The sequence below is a fragment of the Esox lucius genome, chromosome 10 (assembly GCF_011004845.1).
Source record: "Esox lucius isolate fEsoLuc1 chromosome 10, fEsoLuc1.pri, whole genome shotgun sequence".
Taxonomy (NCBI): domain Eukaryota; kingdom Metazoa; phylum Chordata; class Actinopteri; order Esociformes; family Esocidae; genus Esox; species Esox lucius.
Window position 1 is genome coordinate 10,774,933 of NC_047578.1, and position 17,903 is coordinate 10,792,835.

The window sequence follows — 17,903 nt, forward strand, 5'->3', positions numbered from 1 at the left end:
AGAAACATTCTCCCGTAATAAGTGTGACTATTTGTTGTCAGTCAAGAGTATAATTGTTTCCGTTTTCCGCTGAATAACTGAAACACAACCTCCTCTTAACAGGAGCATGAGGCCACCTTACAAGTTATCACATTATAACAGCCAAGTACCAAACCCTGGTGCCTCCATTCTCTCTCTCTCTCTCTCTCTCTCACATTCTCTCTCGCTCTCTCTCTAATAGGCAAATGTCTAAACACATTCATTAAACTCTCTATCCTTGTCATTCCAGTTGCTAGAGGTGGAGACTGGAGCCTGTGAGGCTGATGACCATGCTGTTGGCTCCCGCCTTTGTACTGCTACTGCTGGGGGGAGGAGCCCTGGGCGGAGGATATCCCCCCATGCCCCAGATGAAATACATGCAGCCCATGATGAAGGGCCCTGTGGGACCCCCCTTTCGAGAGGGCAAGGGACAGTACCTTGGTAAGTGTGTTAACTGTGTGTGTGTGTGTGTGTGTGTTTGAGCCTGGTCTACATGTACATAAAGGTTAGGTTATTTTTATTTTGGTTAGGGTAAAGGTTCGGTTCAGGGCAGGTGGAAAGTAAAATCGATTTCTGTGTTTCCAGCCCTGACAAGTATAGAAATACAAATATGTGTGCGGGTGTGTGTTTGAGTGTGTTTAAACGTATGTAGTATGTCACCCATTTGTAAAGGTCTTCAGAAATCAGGAGGAAACAAGTTTTTCACTGATTACCTGTAGCTGTAACCCTCCATCCAGCCTCCCCCTGTAAAAGCCGCGGCCATGATTGAGTACATGTGAATGCTTCAATGCTTGCAGCTTTTGTATTGAGTGACTCACAGAGGCTCAGGGTCTTAAACTAGACTTGACGTATAGGAGTGAGTAAACAATATACGAGAGAGGAGAAGGGAAAGGCACCAGAGTAGGAAAATGGAAAAAGGACAGAAGACACCTGGAAAAGTATGGAGAAAGTGTAAAAGATACAGCGAGAGAAAGAGAATTGCCAACATAATTTGGATTGTTGGAAATATAGAAATCCTGTATGTTGATCATGACAGAGCCAAAAAGAACGTTGTGTTCCGGTACAGTAAATGTATATGTCAGAATGGAACTATTTTCTAGATAAACAGAGATTTAAATGAGATTAAACCAAGAATCAGATGCTTCCCAGGTATTTTATTCACCACAGAGCAGAAGTTCAACACTTTGATTGCAATAGTTAGCATGTGTTCGATGTAAACTGTGAATGTAAGCAAAGCAATGATACTCTTTCCTAATGTCTTTAAAATGGGAAGCACAGATCAAGGTATTTGACTGTTTAACTCATTGTACCCTCCCAGTATTCCCTGGTTTGTTATAACCGTAAGTACCAGCATATAACAACAACAACAACGACCGAATATTGATCCAGCCAAAACCTTTGTTGTTGTCTTGTTTTTTAATCCCAGTTGAATTTGCTTCTCACAGGTGACCAGTAGTATTGCTTGGATCAAGGCATCTTGTGATCTATATAAATTGGAAAAACAGCCAAGCGTTGGTTCATCAGTACAAAGCACAAGCAGGATAAAATACCACAATGAAACAGACATTCACAAAAAACATCTAACAATGAACAAAACATAAAACATTGACATATCTGTTTCCCCCTCAACTACCTCCATTTGATATGGAGGCCATCCCAGATTGAGACAGGTCAGACAAATATATTTGTGTAGTAAAGCCTGTGCTTTATTTGTCCTTGGTGGGGAGTCAAAAGGCTCAGAGGAGACTGTGGCTACTTATTCTCTCTGGGTCTAGCAGGACTTGGCAGGTCTTCACTGGATCTGATGGGGTTCTGATTGCCCACTGTTTGCTGAGCTCAGCCGGGTTTCACTAGGCCATGCACTGTGTGTGTGTGTGTCTGTGAATGTATGTGTGTGTGTGTGTGTATGTGTGTTAGGCTCTGGTAGGCCTTGCTCATTCAAGCATCTGGTTGCTGTTACCAGTGTTTTTTATTTTAGACGGTCAGGAACTGTGTGTGTGAGAGCGAGAGAAGAAAAGAGAGCAAGAGAAAAAGAGAAAAGATTTATAAAGAGAGCATCAGATTTTATTAATGTGTGGTTATGCACGTCTCTTTCGTTATGGAGGTGTTGGTGATAGTGCCTGTCTCTTTCGCTCTCATTACATAAGGTGTTGGTGAAAGTGCATGTTTCTCTCTCAATCTGTCTCTCTCAATATGCACAGTGTTGGTGAGAGTGCTTGTCACTCTCTCTCTTCCATTATGTACCGTGTTGGTTAGAGTGCTTGTCTCTCTCATTCTTTTTCATTATGTATGGTGTTGGTGAGAGTGCTTGTCACTCTCTCTCTTCCATTATGTACCGTGTTGGTTAGAGTGCTTGTCTCTCTCATTCTTTTTCATTATGTATGGTGTTGGTGAGAGTGCTTGTCTCTCTCTCTCTTCCATTATGTACCGTGTTGGTTAGAGTGCTTGTCTCTCTCATTCTTTTTCATTATGTATGGTGTTGGTGAGAGTGCTTGTCACTCTCTCTCTTCCATTATGTACCGTGTTGGTTAGAGTGCTTGTCTCTCTCATTCTTTTTCATTATGTATGGTGTTGGTGAGAGTGCTTGTCTCTCTCTCTCTTCCATTATGTACTGTGTTGGTTAGAGTGCTTGTCTCTCTCATTCTTTTTCATTATGTATGGTGTTGGTGAGAGTGCTTGTCACTCTCTCTCTTCCATTATGTACCGTGTTGGTGAGAGTGCTTGTCTCTCTCATTCTTTTTCATTATGTATGGTGTTGGTGAGAGTGCTTGTCTCTCTCTCTCTCTCTCTCTCTCTCTCTATCTGATTATGTACAGTGTTGGTGACGGTGCTTGTCTCTCTCATTCTCCTTCATTATGTACGGTGTTGGCGAGACTGCTTGTCTCTCTCTCTGCTTGTCTCTCTCTCTCTCTCTCTTTCATTATGTACGGTTTTGGTGAGTGTGCTTGTCTCTCTCTCCTTCTTTCATTCATTTTGTACGGTGTTGGCTGGAAGTGCTTCTCTCTCTCTTTCTCTCTCTCTTTCATTATGTACTGTGTTGGTGAGAGCGCTTGTCTCTCATTCTGTAAATATGGTCCATTCTATGGGGTTTTTCATGACAGGGACATCATCAATAACTCATTGTTTAACTGTTTGACAAAAGCACATTTCAGCACTCACAGTATTATGTATTTTTGTGCCCTAATGTAAATAGCATTCCTCTACCACCACCTAGTGGCCTTGAGACAAAATCACATTTGCATTACTGCCTGCACAGACCTAACTGGTACAGTATGTAATCAAATTAAATAAGTCATGCAGGAGTAGAGACCAGTTATTTTAGGACGTTCGTAGTTTTAGATGTTTTATAGGCTTTTAAAATGTTATGTGGTGTGTAGTATGAACTATGCAACATGTCCATGAATGCAAATTAAATTAGTAAATATGTATGTTAGACGACAGTTCTTTCAGAAAATATTATAGAATTGTCAAGCACATTCAAAGGGCCAATGGAAATGGAAACAGGCATGAAGTGGAAGAGAATAAGAATATTATTAATAAAACATGATAAAACCCATATAAATATATGTATGTGTATATATATATGTGTTTTATCATGTTTTATTAATAATATTCTTATTTACACTAATGTTGAAGTGTAATATGAAGTAGATTCGCTGGATTAAAAAGTATGTATAAATAAACTAATATACAGGTAATTGCTTTTTAGCACCTGACAGCCTCTTCCACTTTATGCCTGTTTCCATTGGCCCTTTGAATGTATATATACATACAGTGGGGAGAACAAGTATTTGATACACTGCCGATTTTGCAGGTTTTCCTACTTAAAAAGCAAAGCATTGCATGACATAAGTATTTGATCACCTACCAACCAGTAAGAATTCCAGCTCTCACAGACCTGTTAGTTTTTCTTTAAGAAGCCCACCTGTTCTCCACTCATTGCCTGTATAAAAGACACCTGTCCACACACTCAATTAAACAGACTCCAGCCTCTCCACAATGGCCAAGACCAGAGAGCTGTGTAAGGACATCAGGAATAAAATTGTAGACATGGACAAGGCTGGGATGGGCTACAGGACAATAGGCAAGCAGCTTGGTGAGAAGGCAACAACTGTTTATTAGAATATGGAAGACGTTCAAGATGACGGTCAATCTCCCTCGGTCTGGGGATCCATGCAAGATCTCACCTCGTGGGGCATCAATGATCATGAGGAAGGTGAGGGATCAGCCCAGAACTACACGGCAGGACCTGGTCAATGACCTGAAGAGAGCTGGGACCACAGTCTCAAAGAAGACCATTAGTAACACACTACGCCGTCATGGATTAAAATGCTGCAGCGCACGCAAGGTCCCCCTGCTCAAGCCAGCGCATGTCCGGGACCGTCTGAAGTTTGCCAATGACCATCTGGATGATCCAGAGGAGGAATGGGAGAAGGTCATGTGGTCTGATGAGACAAAAATTTAGCTTTTTGGTCTAAACTCCACTCGCCGTGTTTGGAGGAAGAAGAAGAATAAGTACAACCCCAAGAACACCATCCCAACCGTGAAGCATGGGGGTGGAAACATCATTCTTTGGGGATGCTTTTCTGCAAAGGGGACAGGACGACTGCACCGTATTGAGGGGAGGATGGATTGGGCCATGTATGGCGAGATATTGGCCAACAACCTCCTTCCCTCAGAAAGAACATTGAAGATGGGTAATGGCTGGGTCATCCAGCATGACAATGACCTGAAACACACAGCCAGGGCAACTAAGGAGTGGCTCCATGAGAAGCATTTCAAGGTCCTGGAGTGACCTAGCCAGTCTCCAGACCTGAACCTAATAGAAAATCTTTGGAGGGAGCTGAAAGTCTGTATTGCCCAGTGACAGCCCCGAAACCTGAAGGATCTAGATAGGGTCTGTATCAAGGAGTGGGCCAAAATCCCTGCTGCAGTGTGTGCAAACCTGGTCAAGAACTACAGGAAACGTATGATATCTGTAATTGCAAACAAAGGTTTCTTTTCCAAATATTAAGTTCTGCTTTTCTGATGTATCAAATACTTATGTCATGCAATAAAATGCAAATTAATTACTTAAAATAATACAATTAGATTTTCTGGATGTTTGTTTTCGATTCCGTCACTCACAGTTGAAGAGTACCTATGATAAAAATTGCAGACTTCTAGATACTTTGTATGTGGGAAAACCTGCTAAATCGGCAGTGTATCAAATACTTGTTCTCCCCACTGTATGTATATATATTTATATATATATATTCATACACACACCGATCAGCCATAACATTATGACCAATGACGAAGTGAAGTGAATAACACTGATAATATCATTATCATGGCAACTGTCAGTGGGTGGGATATATTAGGCAGCAAGTGAATATTCTGTCCTCAAAGTTTATGTGTTAGAAGCAGGAAAAATTAGCAAGCCTAAGGATCCGAGCGAATTTGACAAGGGCCAAATGGTGATGGATCAGAGCATCTCCAAAACTGCAGTCCTTGTGGGGTATTACCGGTCTGCAGTGGTCAGTACCTATCAAAAGTGGAAAAGCAGTGAACCAGCAACAGGGTCATGGGCAGTCAAGGCTCATGAATATACGTGGGGAGCAAAGGCTGGCCCGTGTGGTCCGATAAAACAGATGAGCTACTGTGGCTCAAATTCAGAACTGGACCACGGAGCAATGGAAGAAGGTGACCTGGTCTGATGAATCACGTTTTCTTTTACATCATGTGGATGGCTGGGTGTGTGTGCGTCGCTTACCTGGAGAACACATGACACCAGGATGCACTATGGGAAGAAGGCAAGCTGGCGGAGGCAGTGTGATGCGTTGGGCGATGTTCTGTTGGGAAACCTTGGGTCCTGCCATTCATGTAGATGTGACTTTGACACGTATCACCTACCTGAGCATTGTTGCTGACCATGTGCACCCTTTCATGGTAACGGTATTCCCTGATGGCATTGGCCTCTTCAGCAGTATAATGTGCCCTGCCACAAAGCAAAAAATGGTTCAGGAATGGTTTGAGGAACACAACAACGAGTTCATGGTGTTGACTTGGCCTCCACATTTCCCAAATCTCAGATCTCAATCCAATCGAGTATCTGTGGGATGTGCTAGACAAACAGGTCTGATCCATGGAGGCCCTAACTCGCAACATACAGGACTTAAAGGATCTGCTGCTAACATTTTGGTGCCAGATACCATAGCACACCTTTAGAGGTCTAGTGGAGTCCATGCCTTGACGGGTCAGGGTTATTTTCTGGCAGCAGAAGGGGGACCTACACAATATTAGGCAGGTTGTCATAATGTTATGGCTTATCAGTGTGTATATATATCTATATATATATATATATATATATATATATATATATATGCACATCATAGAATTTAATGCAGTAGCAAGTATTCATTCTCTTCTATATATTTGAAGAATATATTACTTTGAGTAGGGCATAATGTTTCTCTGCAGTTTAGCATTTGTGTCCTTTTTGATTCAATTAAAATCAATAGAGACTATAGCTATTGCACATGACCAGAGTTCTACAACTCACTCATTTGAGTGTCCTGTAACCTAGGGTTTTAAAATAAGCTAAATATGTATATACAGCTCCGGAAAAAATTAAGAGACAACTGCACCTTTTTCTTTCCTTTCCAAAAAAGTTGAAAAGGAATGTTTTGAGTGAGGAATAGAAGCATTCAATTTGCAGTGGTCTCTTCATTTTAACCCTTCTGTTCCTCACTCAAAACTTCCCTTTTCGACTTTTTTGGAAAGGAAAGGAAAAGGTGCAGTGGTCTCTTAATTTTTTCCGGAGCTGTATATTTAGCTCACCTAAAGGATTATTAGGAACACCAGTTAAATTTCTCATTAATGCAATTATCTAATCAACCAATCACATGGCAGTTGTTTCAATGCATTTAGGGGTGTGGTCCTGGTCAAGAAAATCTCCTGAACTCCAAACTGAATGTCAGAATGGGAAAGAAAGATGATTTAAGCAATTTTGAGCGTGGCATGGTTGTTGGTGCCAGATGGGCCGGTCTGAGTATTTCACAATCTGCTCAGTTACTGGGATTTTCACGCACAACCATTTCTAGGGTTTACAAAAAAAATGGTGTGAAAAGGGAAAAACATCCAGCATGCGGCAGTCCTGTGGGCGAAAATGCCTTGTTGATGCTAGAGGTCAGAGGAGAATGGGCCGACTGATTCAAGCAGATAGAAGAGCAACTTTGACTGAAATAACCACTCGTTACAACCGAGGTATGCAGCAAAGCATTTGTGAAGCCACAACACGCACAACCTTAAGGCGGATGGGCTACAACAGCAGAAGACCCCACCAGGTACCACTCATCTCCACTACAAATAGGAAAAAGAGGCTACAATTTGCATGAGCTCACCAAAATTGGACAGTTGAAGACTGGAAGAATGTTGCCTGGTCTGATGAGTCTCGATTTCTGTTGAGACATTCAGATGGTAGAGTCAGAATTTGGCGCAAACCGAATGAGAACATGGATCCATCATGCCTTGTTACCACTGTGCAGGCTGGTAGTGGTGGTGTAATGATGTGGGGGATGTTTTCTTGGAACACTTTAGGCCCCTTAGTGCCAATTGGGCATCGTTTAAATGCCACGGCCTACCTGAGCATTGTTTCTGACCATGTCCATCCCTTTATGACCACCATGTACCCATCCTCTGATGGCTACTTCCAGCAGGATAATGCACCATGTCACAAAGCTCGAATCATTTCAAATTGGTTTCTTGAACATGACAATGAGTTCACTGTACTGAAATGGCCCCCACAGTCACCAGATCTGATCTTTGGGATGTGGTGGAACGGGAGCTTCGTGCCCTGGATGTGCATCCCACAAATCTCCATCAAATGCAAGATGCTATCCTATCATTATGGGCCAACATTTCTAAAGAATGCTTTCAGCACCTTGTTGAATCAATGCCACGTAGAATTAAGGCAGTTCTGAAGGCGAAAGGGGGTCAAACACAGTATTAGTATGGTGTTCCTAATAATCTTTTAGGTGAGTGTATAATATATATATATATATATATAAATATATGGCCCTGGGAGTGATTAAGCTTGCACCAAGACTAACTTTCCAAGGACATCTAGATCACAGAATATCCTGTAAGTCGCATTACAATGTCAAAATGGTTGACGAAGTTAGATGGTCAACTGCTGTTTGGCATAAACCAAAACTCATAACCTACAACCAGATCAAAAACACAGATGATCCAGAACCATAAGTTACTTATCAACTAGCAAGAAATCAAAAAGGTTGTGTTCCCAATTGAGAATCGAAAGCTCCCTCTGGCAATTGAAATAGGTAGTTTTAATGCAAATAATGAGGAAGAGAAGCTATTAGGGGATTTAAGGGAGATTTAGATTGAATTGGAAATGTTTTATAATACTTCATAGATCATGATGACTTGAAACCAGATGTTTTAGGCATGTTTTTTTTTAAACACATTTTGGTCTTTTAGTTGAAAGGTGAATCAAAATTTGTACAGGCGCCTTGCAAAGGTGCTACATTTTGAGGGATTCATGGGAGGGGTTCAGGCAATAGGATGTTGGACAGTTGCTCTTTCGTCCCCTAGCATCTCATAACCCACAACATTTTATCTAAATGATTTTTTTCCAAATAAGCGGAAAAGTGGCAAATTTGCATTTAAGATTATCTTTGTTGAGTATTCTTTGTGGTAAAAATGTAACACTACAAATTCTTATAACTGAAATATGTAGCCTAAATATTTCTATATATATCGGTGGCGAACTGTGACTGCTGGAACTTGGCCCTAGTGGAAAAATATCTGACGTCATAAATATAGGAAGAGAACTCAAAAGCCTGTGTATACAGAGCATGACTTGAGGCCTTTCTTTTGCAGACCTATGTAGGAGAAGCAATTATTTGATGACAGAGTCAAATGGTCCTAAGCCACGTCTTGGCTGTCACTCAGAAGCAGCAAATGTAGGCTACACAACGGTTGCTAATATCGATAGCAGGAACCACGTTAGAAGAAAATACGGCTGAGTCATCCCAAAGAAACATTTGCCAAAACACTTAAATAGTGGAGAAATAAATGCAACCGCACAGCAACTCACATTGTTCCACGACCACAGACAGTATCTGCTGTCAGAGAGAAACAAGTTGTGCTGTATTCGATGTCCAGCATACAATAAAAATATGCACCATAAAAAGAAATGTCATATACCTAGTACTTCCAAATGCAATGTCATTAGCTTTGTTTTAACCGCACAAAGTGATGTAAAGTTGCAATTATATTTTACACACTATTCAAAATGATATGAAAGAGATAGCAACAAAAAGCACATACAATGGCTGCAAAAATCTAGCCAGCAAGCTAAGCTCAAGCAGGTTCAAGCGAGAGACAACGAGATAAGGCTTGCTATTGGCTCTAAATAAGTGAAGTATGCTTAGGCTCTCTAGAGGGCCTTAAAGGCATCATACAATTGTCAATGACATTGGCTGGTGCCTTCTATTCAAAACCTGAGGGCCTAGCCAATGAGCTTTGAGAACAGTTGAATAACAGCTGAATAGGACACTACCAAACAAAAATTCTGATTGGATATTTTTCTTCTCTTGGATATTAACCATTCTTTGTCCAACACAAACTGAAGAAATTCAATTGAAAGATCATTACATTTAAGGCAAAAAAAGAAAAATTGCTCATTATGATCTATAGAAAAATATATAAATTTGTATCTATCCTTAGGCCTTCTCTGAGGGTGTAAAGGCTCTTGACGGTTCCCCACTGATATACAGCTCTGGAAAAAATAAAGAGACCACTGCACGTTTTTCTTTCCTTTCCAAAAAAGTTGAAAAGGAAAGTTTTGAGCTTAGAATAGAGGCGTTCAATTTGCAGTGGTCTCTTAATTTTAACCTTTCTGTTATTCACTCAAAACCGTCATTTCAAAAAAAAAGTCCAGCCCCTGTATGCATGTATGTACCCCAGACAAATTCTCAAATTTTACTGTATTAGAAATGATACATTGTCATTTTGTTCTATTTGGTATTTTAGAACATTGACACTCAAAATGTATTACTTTAAGGTACTTTATGTTACATCTACTTTAAAGTAGTGTATGCTACCTCTCAATGCAACTTCAAACAGTTTTAGGTGTTTGGAAACATAGTGATTTAGGCCTATTCCTCTTTGAGCCAGGTTGATTTGAGCCTGGTTATTCATATTGATTGGACAACACTTTTGGACCGCAATTTTGAAATTGTTCCACAGATTTTCAATGGGATGGAGATCAATACTTTAACACAGCAGTGTTGCTTTCACCTGGTACTTGGGGTCATTCTTTTGCTGAAAGCATTTCCTTCTGAGCTTCAATTTGTCAGTGGACTGAAGCAGTTTATGTTGCAGAATTTCCTTTTATTTTGCTCAATCCAATCTACTTTCGACATTCCTTGCTGATGAGAAGCATCCCCATAGCATGACGCTGATGCCACCATACTTGAATTTTTGAGGCATGGGCAGTGTTATGTTTGTGCAAAAAATAATGCTTTCAGTTTTGTCTTAAAAACCGGATCATGGTCTCATCTTACGACAAAACCTTTTCCTACATTGCAGCTGGGTCAGTTGCATGCTTTCAGTTGGCACTTTTTGTGTAATGTCTTCTTTCTTGTAACCCTCCAATATAGGCTCTTAATATGATTGATTTGTGTTCTTTTACTTCACTCCCAGCCACTTAACTTTGTGGCTCAAAGTGGTGGTGGGCCTTTCTGTGGCTTCTCTTTTTTATACATTTGTATGTATGTATGTGTGTGTGTGCAAAAATGTAAAATTGTATGTGCATAGTGCATATGTGCAAGGCATCATCTACTAATAGCAAATACTGCTAGCTCAACTGCTAGCAACTACTGCTAGCTCTACAGAGAACTACTATTACTAGTGAATACTCAGAACTACTATTGCTAGCTACTACTGAGAGCTATTATTGCTAGTTAGGATAAACAAGGTGTCATTTGCATTTTTTAAATTCTACTCACTTTAGAACTTTGGATGAGAAAGTAATCAAATATCTTAAATTTTCTCTTACAGACATGCCACCCATGGTTGAAGTAAAGGGCGAGCCGGGGCCCCAGGGAAAACCTGGACCCAGAGGCCCAGCTGGGCCACCAGGACTTCCAGGAAAACCAGGACTGGGAAAACCAGGTCTCAATGGCCAGCCTGGCCCTCAGGGGCCTCCAGGTTTTCCTGGTATTGGTAAGCCCGGACTTCCAGGTCTCCCAGGAAAGGTGGGCATGAAGGGAATGCCTGGCAATAATGGTGAAGTTGGGCTCCGAGGTGAACCAGGTCCCAGAGGACTTCCTGGACAACCAGGTCTCCCCGGGCCAGCTGGACTTTCACTAAATGGCAAACCTGGGCTTCCCGGTGGGAGGGGCCCTCCCGGGTCTCGTGGAGAGCCAGGACAGAAAGGTGGGCCTGGAAATCCTGGGGAGCGTGGGCTGAAGGGGGAGAATGGAAATGGTAAGCCAGGGTTGCCAGGACCCAGGGGTCCAAGCGGGCTCAGGGGCCTTCCAGGGCCAGCTGGTAATCCAGGTGTGGGCAAGCCAGGACTAAATGGGCTTCCTGGTCCATCAGGGCCTAAAGGAGACCATGGGCCTCCAGGAGGAATAGGAGAGCCAGGGGAGGCTGGCCCTCCTGGCCTGCAAGGGCAACCAGGGCCCATTGGATTGGGCAAACCTGGTATTGATGGATTACCTGGTGCACCAGGTCCACTTGGGCCTAAAGGTGAGCCAGGGATCAGGGGTTCTCCAGGGTTTCCTGGAACTCCTGGCTATGGCAAGCCTGGTCTATCAGGGCCAAAAGGAGACAAGGGCCTTTCTGGGGGTCCCGGCATCCCTGGAGATAAGGGGGAGCCTGGGATGGAGGGAAAAACTGGAGACATGGGCCCAGATGGACAGCCTGGACCACCAGGACTACAAGGGCCCATGGGACTTCCAGGAAAACACGGTATGCCTGGCCTGAAGGGAGAGGTGGGTCCCCAGGGGCATCCAGGTCTGCCAGGGATCAGAGGGGACCAGGGTCCTGGTGGTCTGCCTGGAAAACCTGGAATTCCTGGTGACAAAGGTCTCCCAGGCCCTAATGGTGCTATTGGAAAACCTGGGCCCAAAGGCGAGGCGGGCCACATAGGCCTGCCTGGAAACCCAGGTCTTTTAGGCAACCCTGGCCCAAAAGGGGAGTCTGGTTTCGTTGGGTCTCCAGGACCAAGAGGCCAGTCTGGAATCCCTGGTCTTCAGGGGCCTTCAGGGCCAATGGGGCCACAGGGTATCCCAGGTCTGAAGGGTGAACCTGGACTGCCAGGTCTTCCAGGACTAGGCAAGCTTGGAGAAAAGGGTGTTCCTGGTCCTCAGGGTCCCCCAGGAAAACCAGGCAACCCTGGACAAAATGGTATCCCTGGCCCTCCTGGGCCACCCGGACCCCCTGGCCCAGCAGGAAACGGACAAACTGGGGTGGCTGGGCTAACAGATTCAGAGCTGGCCGGAGGAGAAGTACCAGACGGGAGGAATGGAAAACCACAGTTTGGCCGCGCAGAGCTTTCTGCCACCGTAGCACCTGCATTTACCGCTATCCTCACTACGCCCTTCCCTCCGTCTGGGATGCCCATCAAGTTTGACAGGACACTGTACAACGGGCAGAATGCCTACAACCCCGCAACCGGTATCTTCACCAGTCCCATGTCCGGCGTCTACTACTTTTCCTACCACGTGCATGTAAAGGGACTCAGTCTGTGGGTGGCGCTGTACAAGAACAATGTTCCCGCCACTTACACCTACGACGAGTACAAGAAGGGCTACATGGACCAGGCGTCCGGTAGCGCAGTGCTCGAGCTGAAGGAAAACGACCAGGTGTGGATGCAGATGCCCTCAGATCAGGCTAACGGGCTCTACTCCACTGAATACATCCATTCTTCCTTCTCAGGGTTCCTGCTCTGTCCCACATAACGCTTGACAACTCTCACCTAGGGTGCCTCCTAGTATCCCCATTGCATAACACCCGCAGCCATAACAGAATGACACCACCTGAATAAAGTTAGCATCAGCAACATCAACAACGACAGAAAAGACTTTGTTAACGAAAGACAGAAAGAGTTAAAAAGCAGGAGAAGGATACTTCATGCTGTGCTCTGTGTTTTTATCTCTTTCTTTCAAATGTCTGTTTTTTAATGTTTTTTTAGCTTATATTATTATAATTATTATTAATGTCATAATGTTATTATTATTATTTTGTCGTTGTCTGTATTGTTGTTGTTTATTGGATTCAGACAATTAAGTGGCTTACTTTGCAATGTGTAAGCAACAGCTTTGAGACCTACCCACGTGACTGCACATCCTGCCCAAATGCTCTGACATCATTAGGATGACATCGTTGAACCCTGATTGGTTCCCCTGGCTGCAGTCACTTCCTGCACAAAATCCTCAATTTTCTTCCTGTCTGCCATTTTATGTACACTGATGTTTTAACAGTCAATTTCCAATTTTCTGATGGGTGCTAATTTCTTGACTCTATTAGTAGCTGGATCTAAAAGCATTGGATGTTGATACCAGAAGCAGAACATTTTTGATTGTAGCGATTGCTTGATCAATAATAAGTCATATTACAACTTGTGAAACATCCACTCAAATTCGAGGAACAAATAAAGAAATAGTAAACCCCCTTAGCATTGTTAGAAATCTAAAAGTAACCATGCTTTACCCCTTTCTTCCTATTTCCTACAAGCATTTATATATCAACAGTAAAATGAAGAAGGAAAGATATATTGAAATATATATAATAGACTAATTATATTGAATAGACTAATTAATAGATGTATGAATGAATGTGTAAGTCAATAATTATATAATAAATGAATGTGTCAGAAAAGTGGACAGAAAGAGTGGCCAAATATTACTGGATCAGTGCCACGTTTCCCTCAATTGATCTATTCTGTGGCTATTCCCATCTTCCACATTTACTGCAGCTCCCATGTCACATTAATTTTGTCTCTCTGCTCAACAAATATACCAAAAACATAATTGCTAAAACAATGGCCGCGGCCGAGAAATGAATGCCCTTGTGCCTTTTACCTATTAAAAGGCACACGGGCATTAGCTTAAGTTATAAGCATCAATCAGACAAAAAAATTACAAATCTTGCAGCATTTCACACTCATTACAATTGGCTAAATGCCATGCTTCCTGTTTCCACAAAACGACCCCTTAAAGGTTCAAATATATAAAACAGTCCAAATGATCTCCCTTACAATGTTTGGCACTTCAGTTTTTGTACTTTAGTTTTTTTGATCGATGTACAGTAGCAATTCCGAATCATCCATATTTCTAATTATTCATGTCATCCATGAGGAAATGTTAGCCTAAGTCTTCTGACAGAATTAGACGAATGTTTACTTCAGCAAATGAGCATTCTTGGATCTAATAATAATCATAAGTAGGCTGAAGGGACATAGAGAGGGTTGAAAAGAGAAAGGAGAGAGACCAAGAGAGACCAAGAGAGTCCCGGAAGTTGTGAAGTCCTGATTGCATCACTGTCTCCTGGCTTCGTGGGTTGGGGCAGTGGGGTCAGATTGACGCACGCACCGTGTGAATGCTTTGTCTGCACTTCTTTTTCACAGTATGGGTGTGTATGTGTTTGTGTACATGTCTGCTGTTTGACACCAACACTGAACTCCCATCCGTTAAAATCTCTCCTGGGTGAAGGATGAAATGCAAAGACCGTAGGGCAATGTTTTTTGAGATGTTTGGAATACTTCACCACACATTTGAAATGAAAATGATTTGGTTCAAAGCGGATGTGTCTTCATGAGGTTAATTAAGTATTTGCATGGCCCGACAAGATTGGCCGATGTTAAAATATATACTACCGTTCAAATGTTTTGGGGAAATTTAGCAAAATGAATAGGAAATATAGTAATTGACAAGGTTAGAAATTATAATTTTGAATTGAAATAATAATTGTGTCCTTCAAACTTTGCTTTTGTCAAAGAATCCTTAATTTGCAGCAGTTGCAGCCTTGCAGACTATTGGCATTCTAGTTGTCAATTTGTTGAGGTAATCTGAAGAGATTTCACCCCATGCTTCCTGAAGCACCTTTCACAGGTTGGATTGGCTTAATGGGCACCTTTTATGTAACATACGGTCAAGCTGCTCCCCCGACAGCTCAGTAGGGTTATGATCTGGTGACTGTGACAACACTCTTGCTCATGCTTAGTTGTGCACCAGTGCCTCCCATTCCTCTTTCTATTCGGTTTAGAGCTTGTTGGCGCTGTTCTGTGAAGCAAGTTGTACACAGTGTTGTACAAGATTCAGTTTTTTGGCAAATTCTCACATAGAATAGTCTGCATTTCTCAGAAAATTAATCGATTAGCCAGTTTGTGCCTGTAATCCATGCCCTCAGCAATGGACTTGATTATGCCCAGATACTCAACTAGTCCAGTACTCAACTAGTCTACTAGTAAAGAAGACCAATTTTATTGCTTCTTTAATCAGCATAACAGTTTTCAGCTGTGCTAATATAATTGCAACAGGGTTTTCGAACGATCAATTACGATTAGCAAACACATCGTGCCATTGGAACACAGGACTGATAGTTGCTGATAATGGGCCTCTGTATGCCTATGTAGATATACCATTAAAATCAGCCATTTCCAGCTACAGTAATCATTTACAATATTAACAATATCTACACTATATTTCGGATCAATATGATGTTATTTGAATTTACAAATTAAAGGATAAGTGACCTCAAACTTTTGAACAGCAGCGTATATTCTACTGTAAAGAAAGACATTTGGTCTGGTTGTAGTTGTGGGCTACATATGCCAAAAAGAGCAAGGCATAATAAAGATGTGGAACATGTTTGCAAAGTAGAATACAAGTTATTTTATAATACAAACTATAAGAACCTTTTAAAACAAGGGGGCTATTGACAAACACTGGGCAGATTACAAATCATCTAGGTATTTTTGTGCAACTATTCTGTGAAGTTGGTGGTCAGACTAGAGGTAGGCGTGGTAGAATCTGTCACGGAATTAATGGGAATCCCTGTCTTGAAGACCATCATCTTCCGGTAACCTTGGACACAAGGTCATATTACTTCTGGGAGCTTTGTATTCAGATTAGAACCTGACGTCAACATGCAATTAAAATGTGTATTCAGCCCCGCACCCACAAGAAGAACATGTGCAGCCTGATGGATTATCGCTTCACTGTCTGCATACAAGATTAATCAGAAAATGCTGTATTCTCATTCCTCATCTTGGAGAAATGGTCATCAGTAATGACTGAGTAGAGCCTTGAGTCTCACAGTATCTTTAATGTCATGCATGTAATGTGAGCAATGCACTCACACAGGTCTCTGTGCTACAGAAAATACCTAGTTTGTATACCATTTTTGCTGTCTGAGTGTACTAGACAACGGAAGGGTTGCCTATTTTATTGCCTTGTTCTTTCAGACATTTGGAATTGCATTTTGGAATTCTGTGGCTTCACCATTACTCTCCTCTTTTCCTATTTTTGTCATAGACTAACTGTTTTGTCACTTGGTTGCAGAGTTTGCAGTGCGAGTGGAAGACATTTATCCCAGTGTACTGCCTTGATCACAATCTGCTTTGACTTGTTTTCTATTCAATTATTAAAATACGAAAATAAAAATACTTTAAAGTCTTGCTTCGGTTTTAAGGGATATTTGTTTGTTATAGTTTGGAGATAGATACAAACGGCCATTCCCATTTGCACATGAAATTGATGAAGATGTATTTATACATTGGTGATAATTTAACAGGAATGCCAAAACTGACCACCGAAGCCTAGATGGTATAAATGGTATTTAATAACATTGAACAAGTTAAGAGCATTTAGAACACATAGCATTCTAGCATTGTTCGTGAAGGATAATTTTTGTGTATTTTATTTCTTTTTTGTGTAATATACAATGTATCAACCTATAGGATTGTTGTCTTGTAAATGGCTATTGCATTGACTCTATGCAATAGAATTTGGGTATAAAATGCACTCTTTTTGATTGAAAATGTTTTGTCTGCTTATACAAAATCTACAATACTTGATTGTATTGATACCACATCAATAAAGACTTTCTTGTAAATATGTGTCATTGTTTTTTTTTTGGTCCATGCCTACAGACATCACATGTGACACTAGAAACACCACACTGGCTGGTTGTTGGCATAACTTAGGGAAATGATTGGTCTTGCCATAGAAGTGCAGCAAAATACCACTTGACACCGATTTGCTGGATAGTGGCAGCATAGCTAGGGACTGAAAATGCTAAATTTACAAGGTCACACCCCTCAACCTGTTTGACTTAATGTCTAGGTCAAATTCATACATAGGTCCTCAAAAATAAATAAAATTCCCATAGAAAAACCACACATCATCATTCATGCACGACAACATATATACTGATGCTTTGTTCTTTCTATTTTGGTTTGAAACTCATCACATTTGGTAACTGGGAGAACTATAGGCTTACTGTATCTGTCCCAAAACAAGATTTCTTTGGGTCAACCCGAGATTCAACTGATCTCTGATTAATCAACCAATCGAAATGTAAAACAATTTTTTTTCTGGATCCCATCTGCCATCTGTGAAGGTACATGTTACAAAATGTCTACATTGTACAGCCTATGTTGTATATTTGATTGGGATTTCCTAATTTTGTATTTTTGTTGTGAAGGAACATACATTTTTTTCACAGATACAATCGTGATTCAACAAAGTTGTATCAGACCGTATTTGTGGAGTGAGAGCAATAACCAGATAACACTCAACTATCGCTAGCTCCACCCTCCTCTCCCTGGGTGAGAGAGTTGCGCGCATAGAAAGACATTTCAAAAATTA

General features: G+C 41.6%; 1 protein-coding gene across 3 annotated transcripts in view; it reads left to right on the forward strand.

The window, feature by feature from the left end:
* The window catches only part of col8a2 (collagen, type VIII, alpha 2), a 63,629-nt gene extending 46,481 nt beyond the window's left edge, over positions 1 to 17,148 (forward strand). For all 3 annotated transcript variants that reach the window (XM_010873403.4, XM_010873402.4, XM_010873401.4), the window contains 2 exons: positions 269 to 459; positions 11,086 to 17,148. In XM_010873403.4, coding sequence (XP_010871705.3) covers positions 303 to 459; positions 11,086 to 12,992 — 2,064 coding nt within the window. In that variant the 5' untranslated portion in view covers positions 269 to 302 and the 3' untranslated portion in view covers positions 12,993 to 17,148. The remainder of the gene's footprint in view (positions 1 to 268; positions 460 to 11,085) is intronic.
* Positions 17,149 to 17,903: the final 755 nt, after the last annotated feature.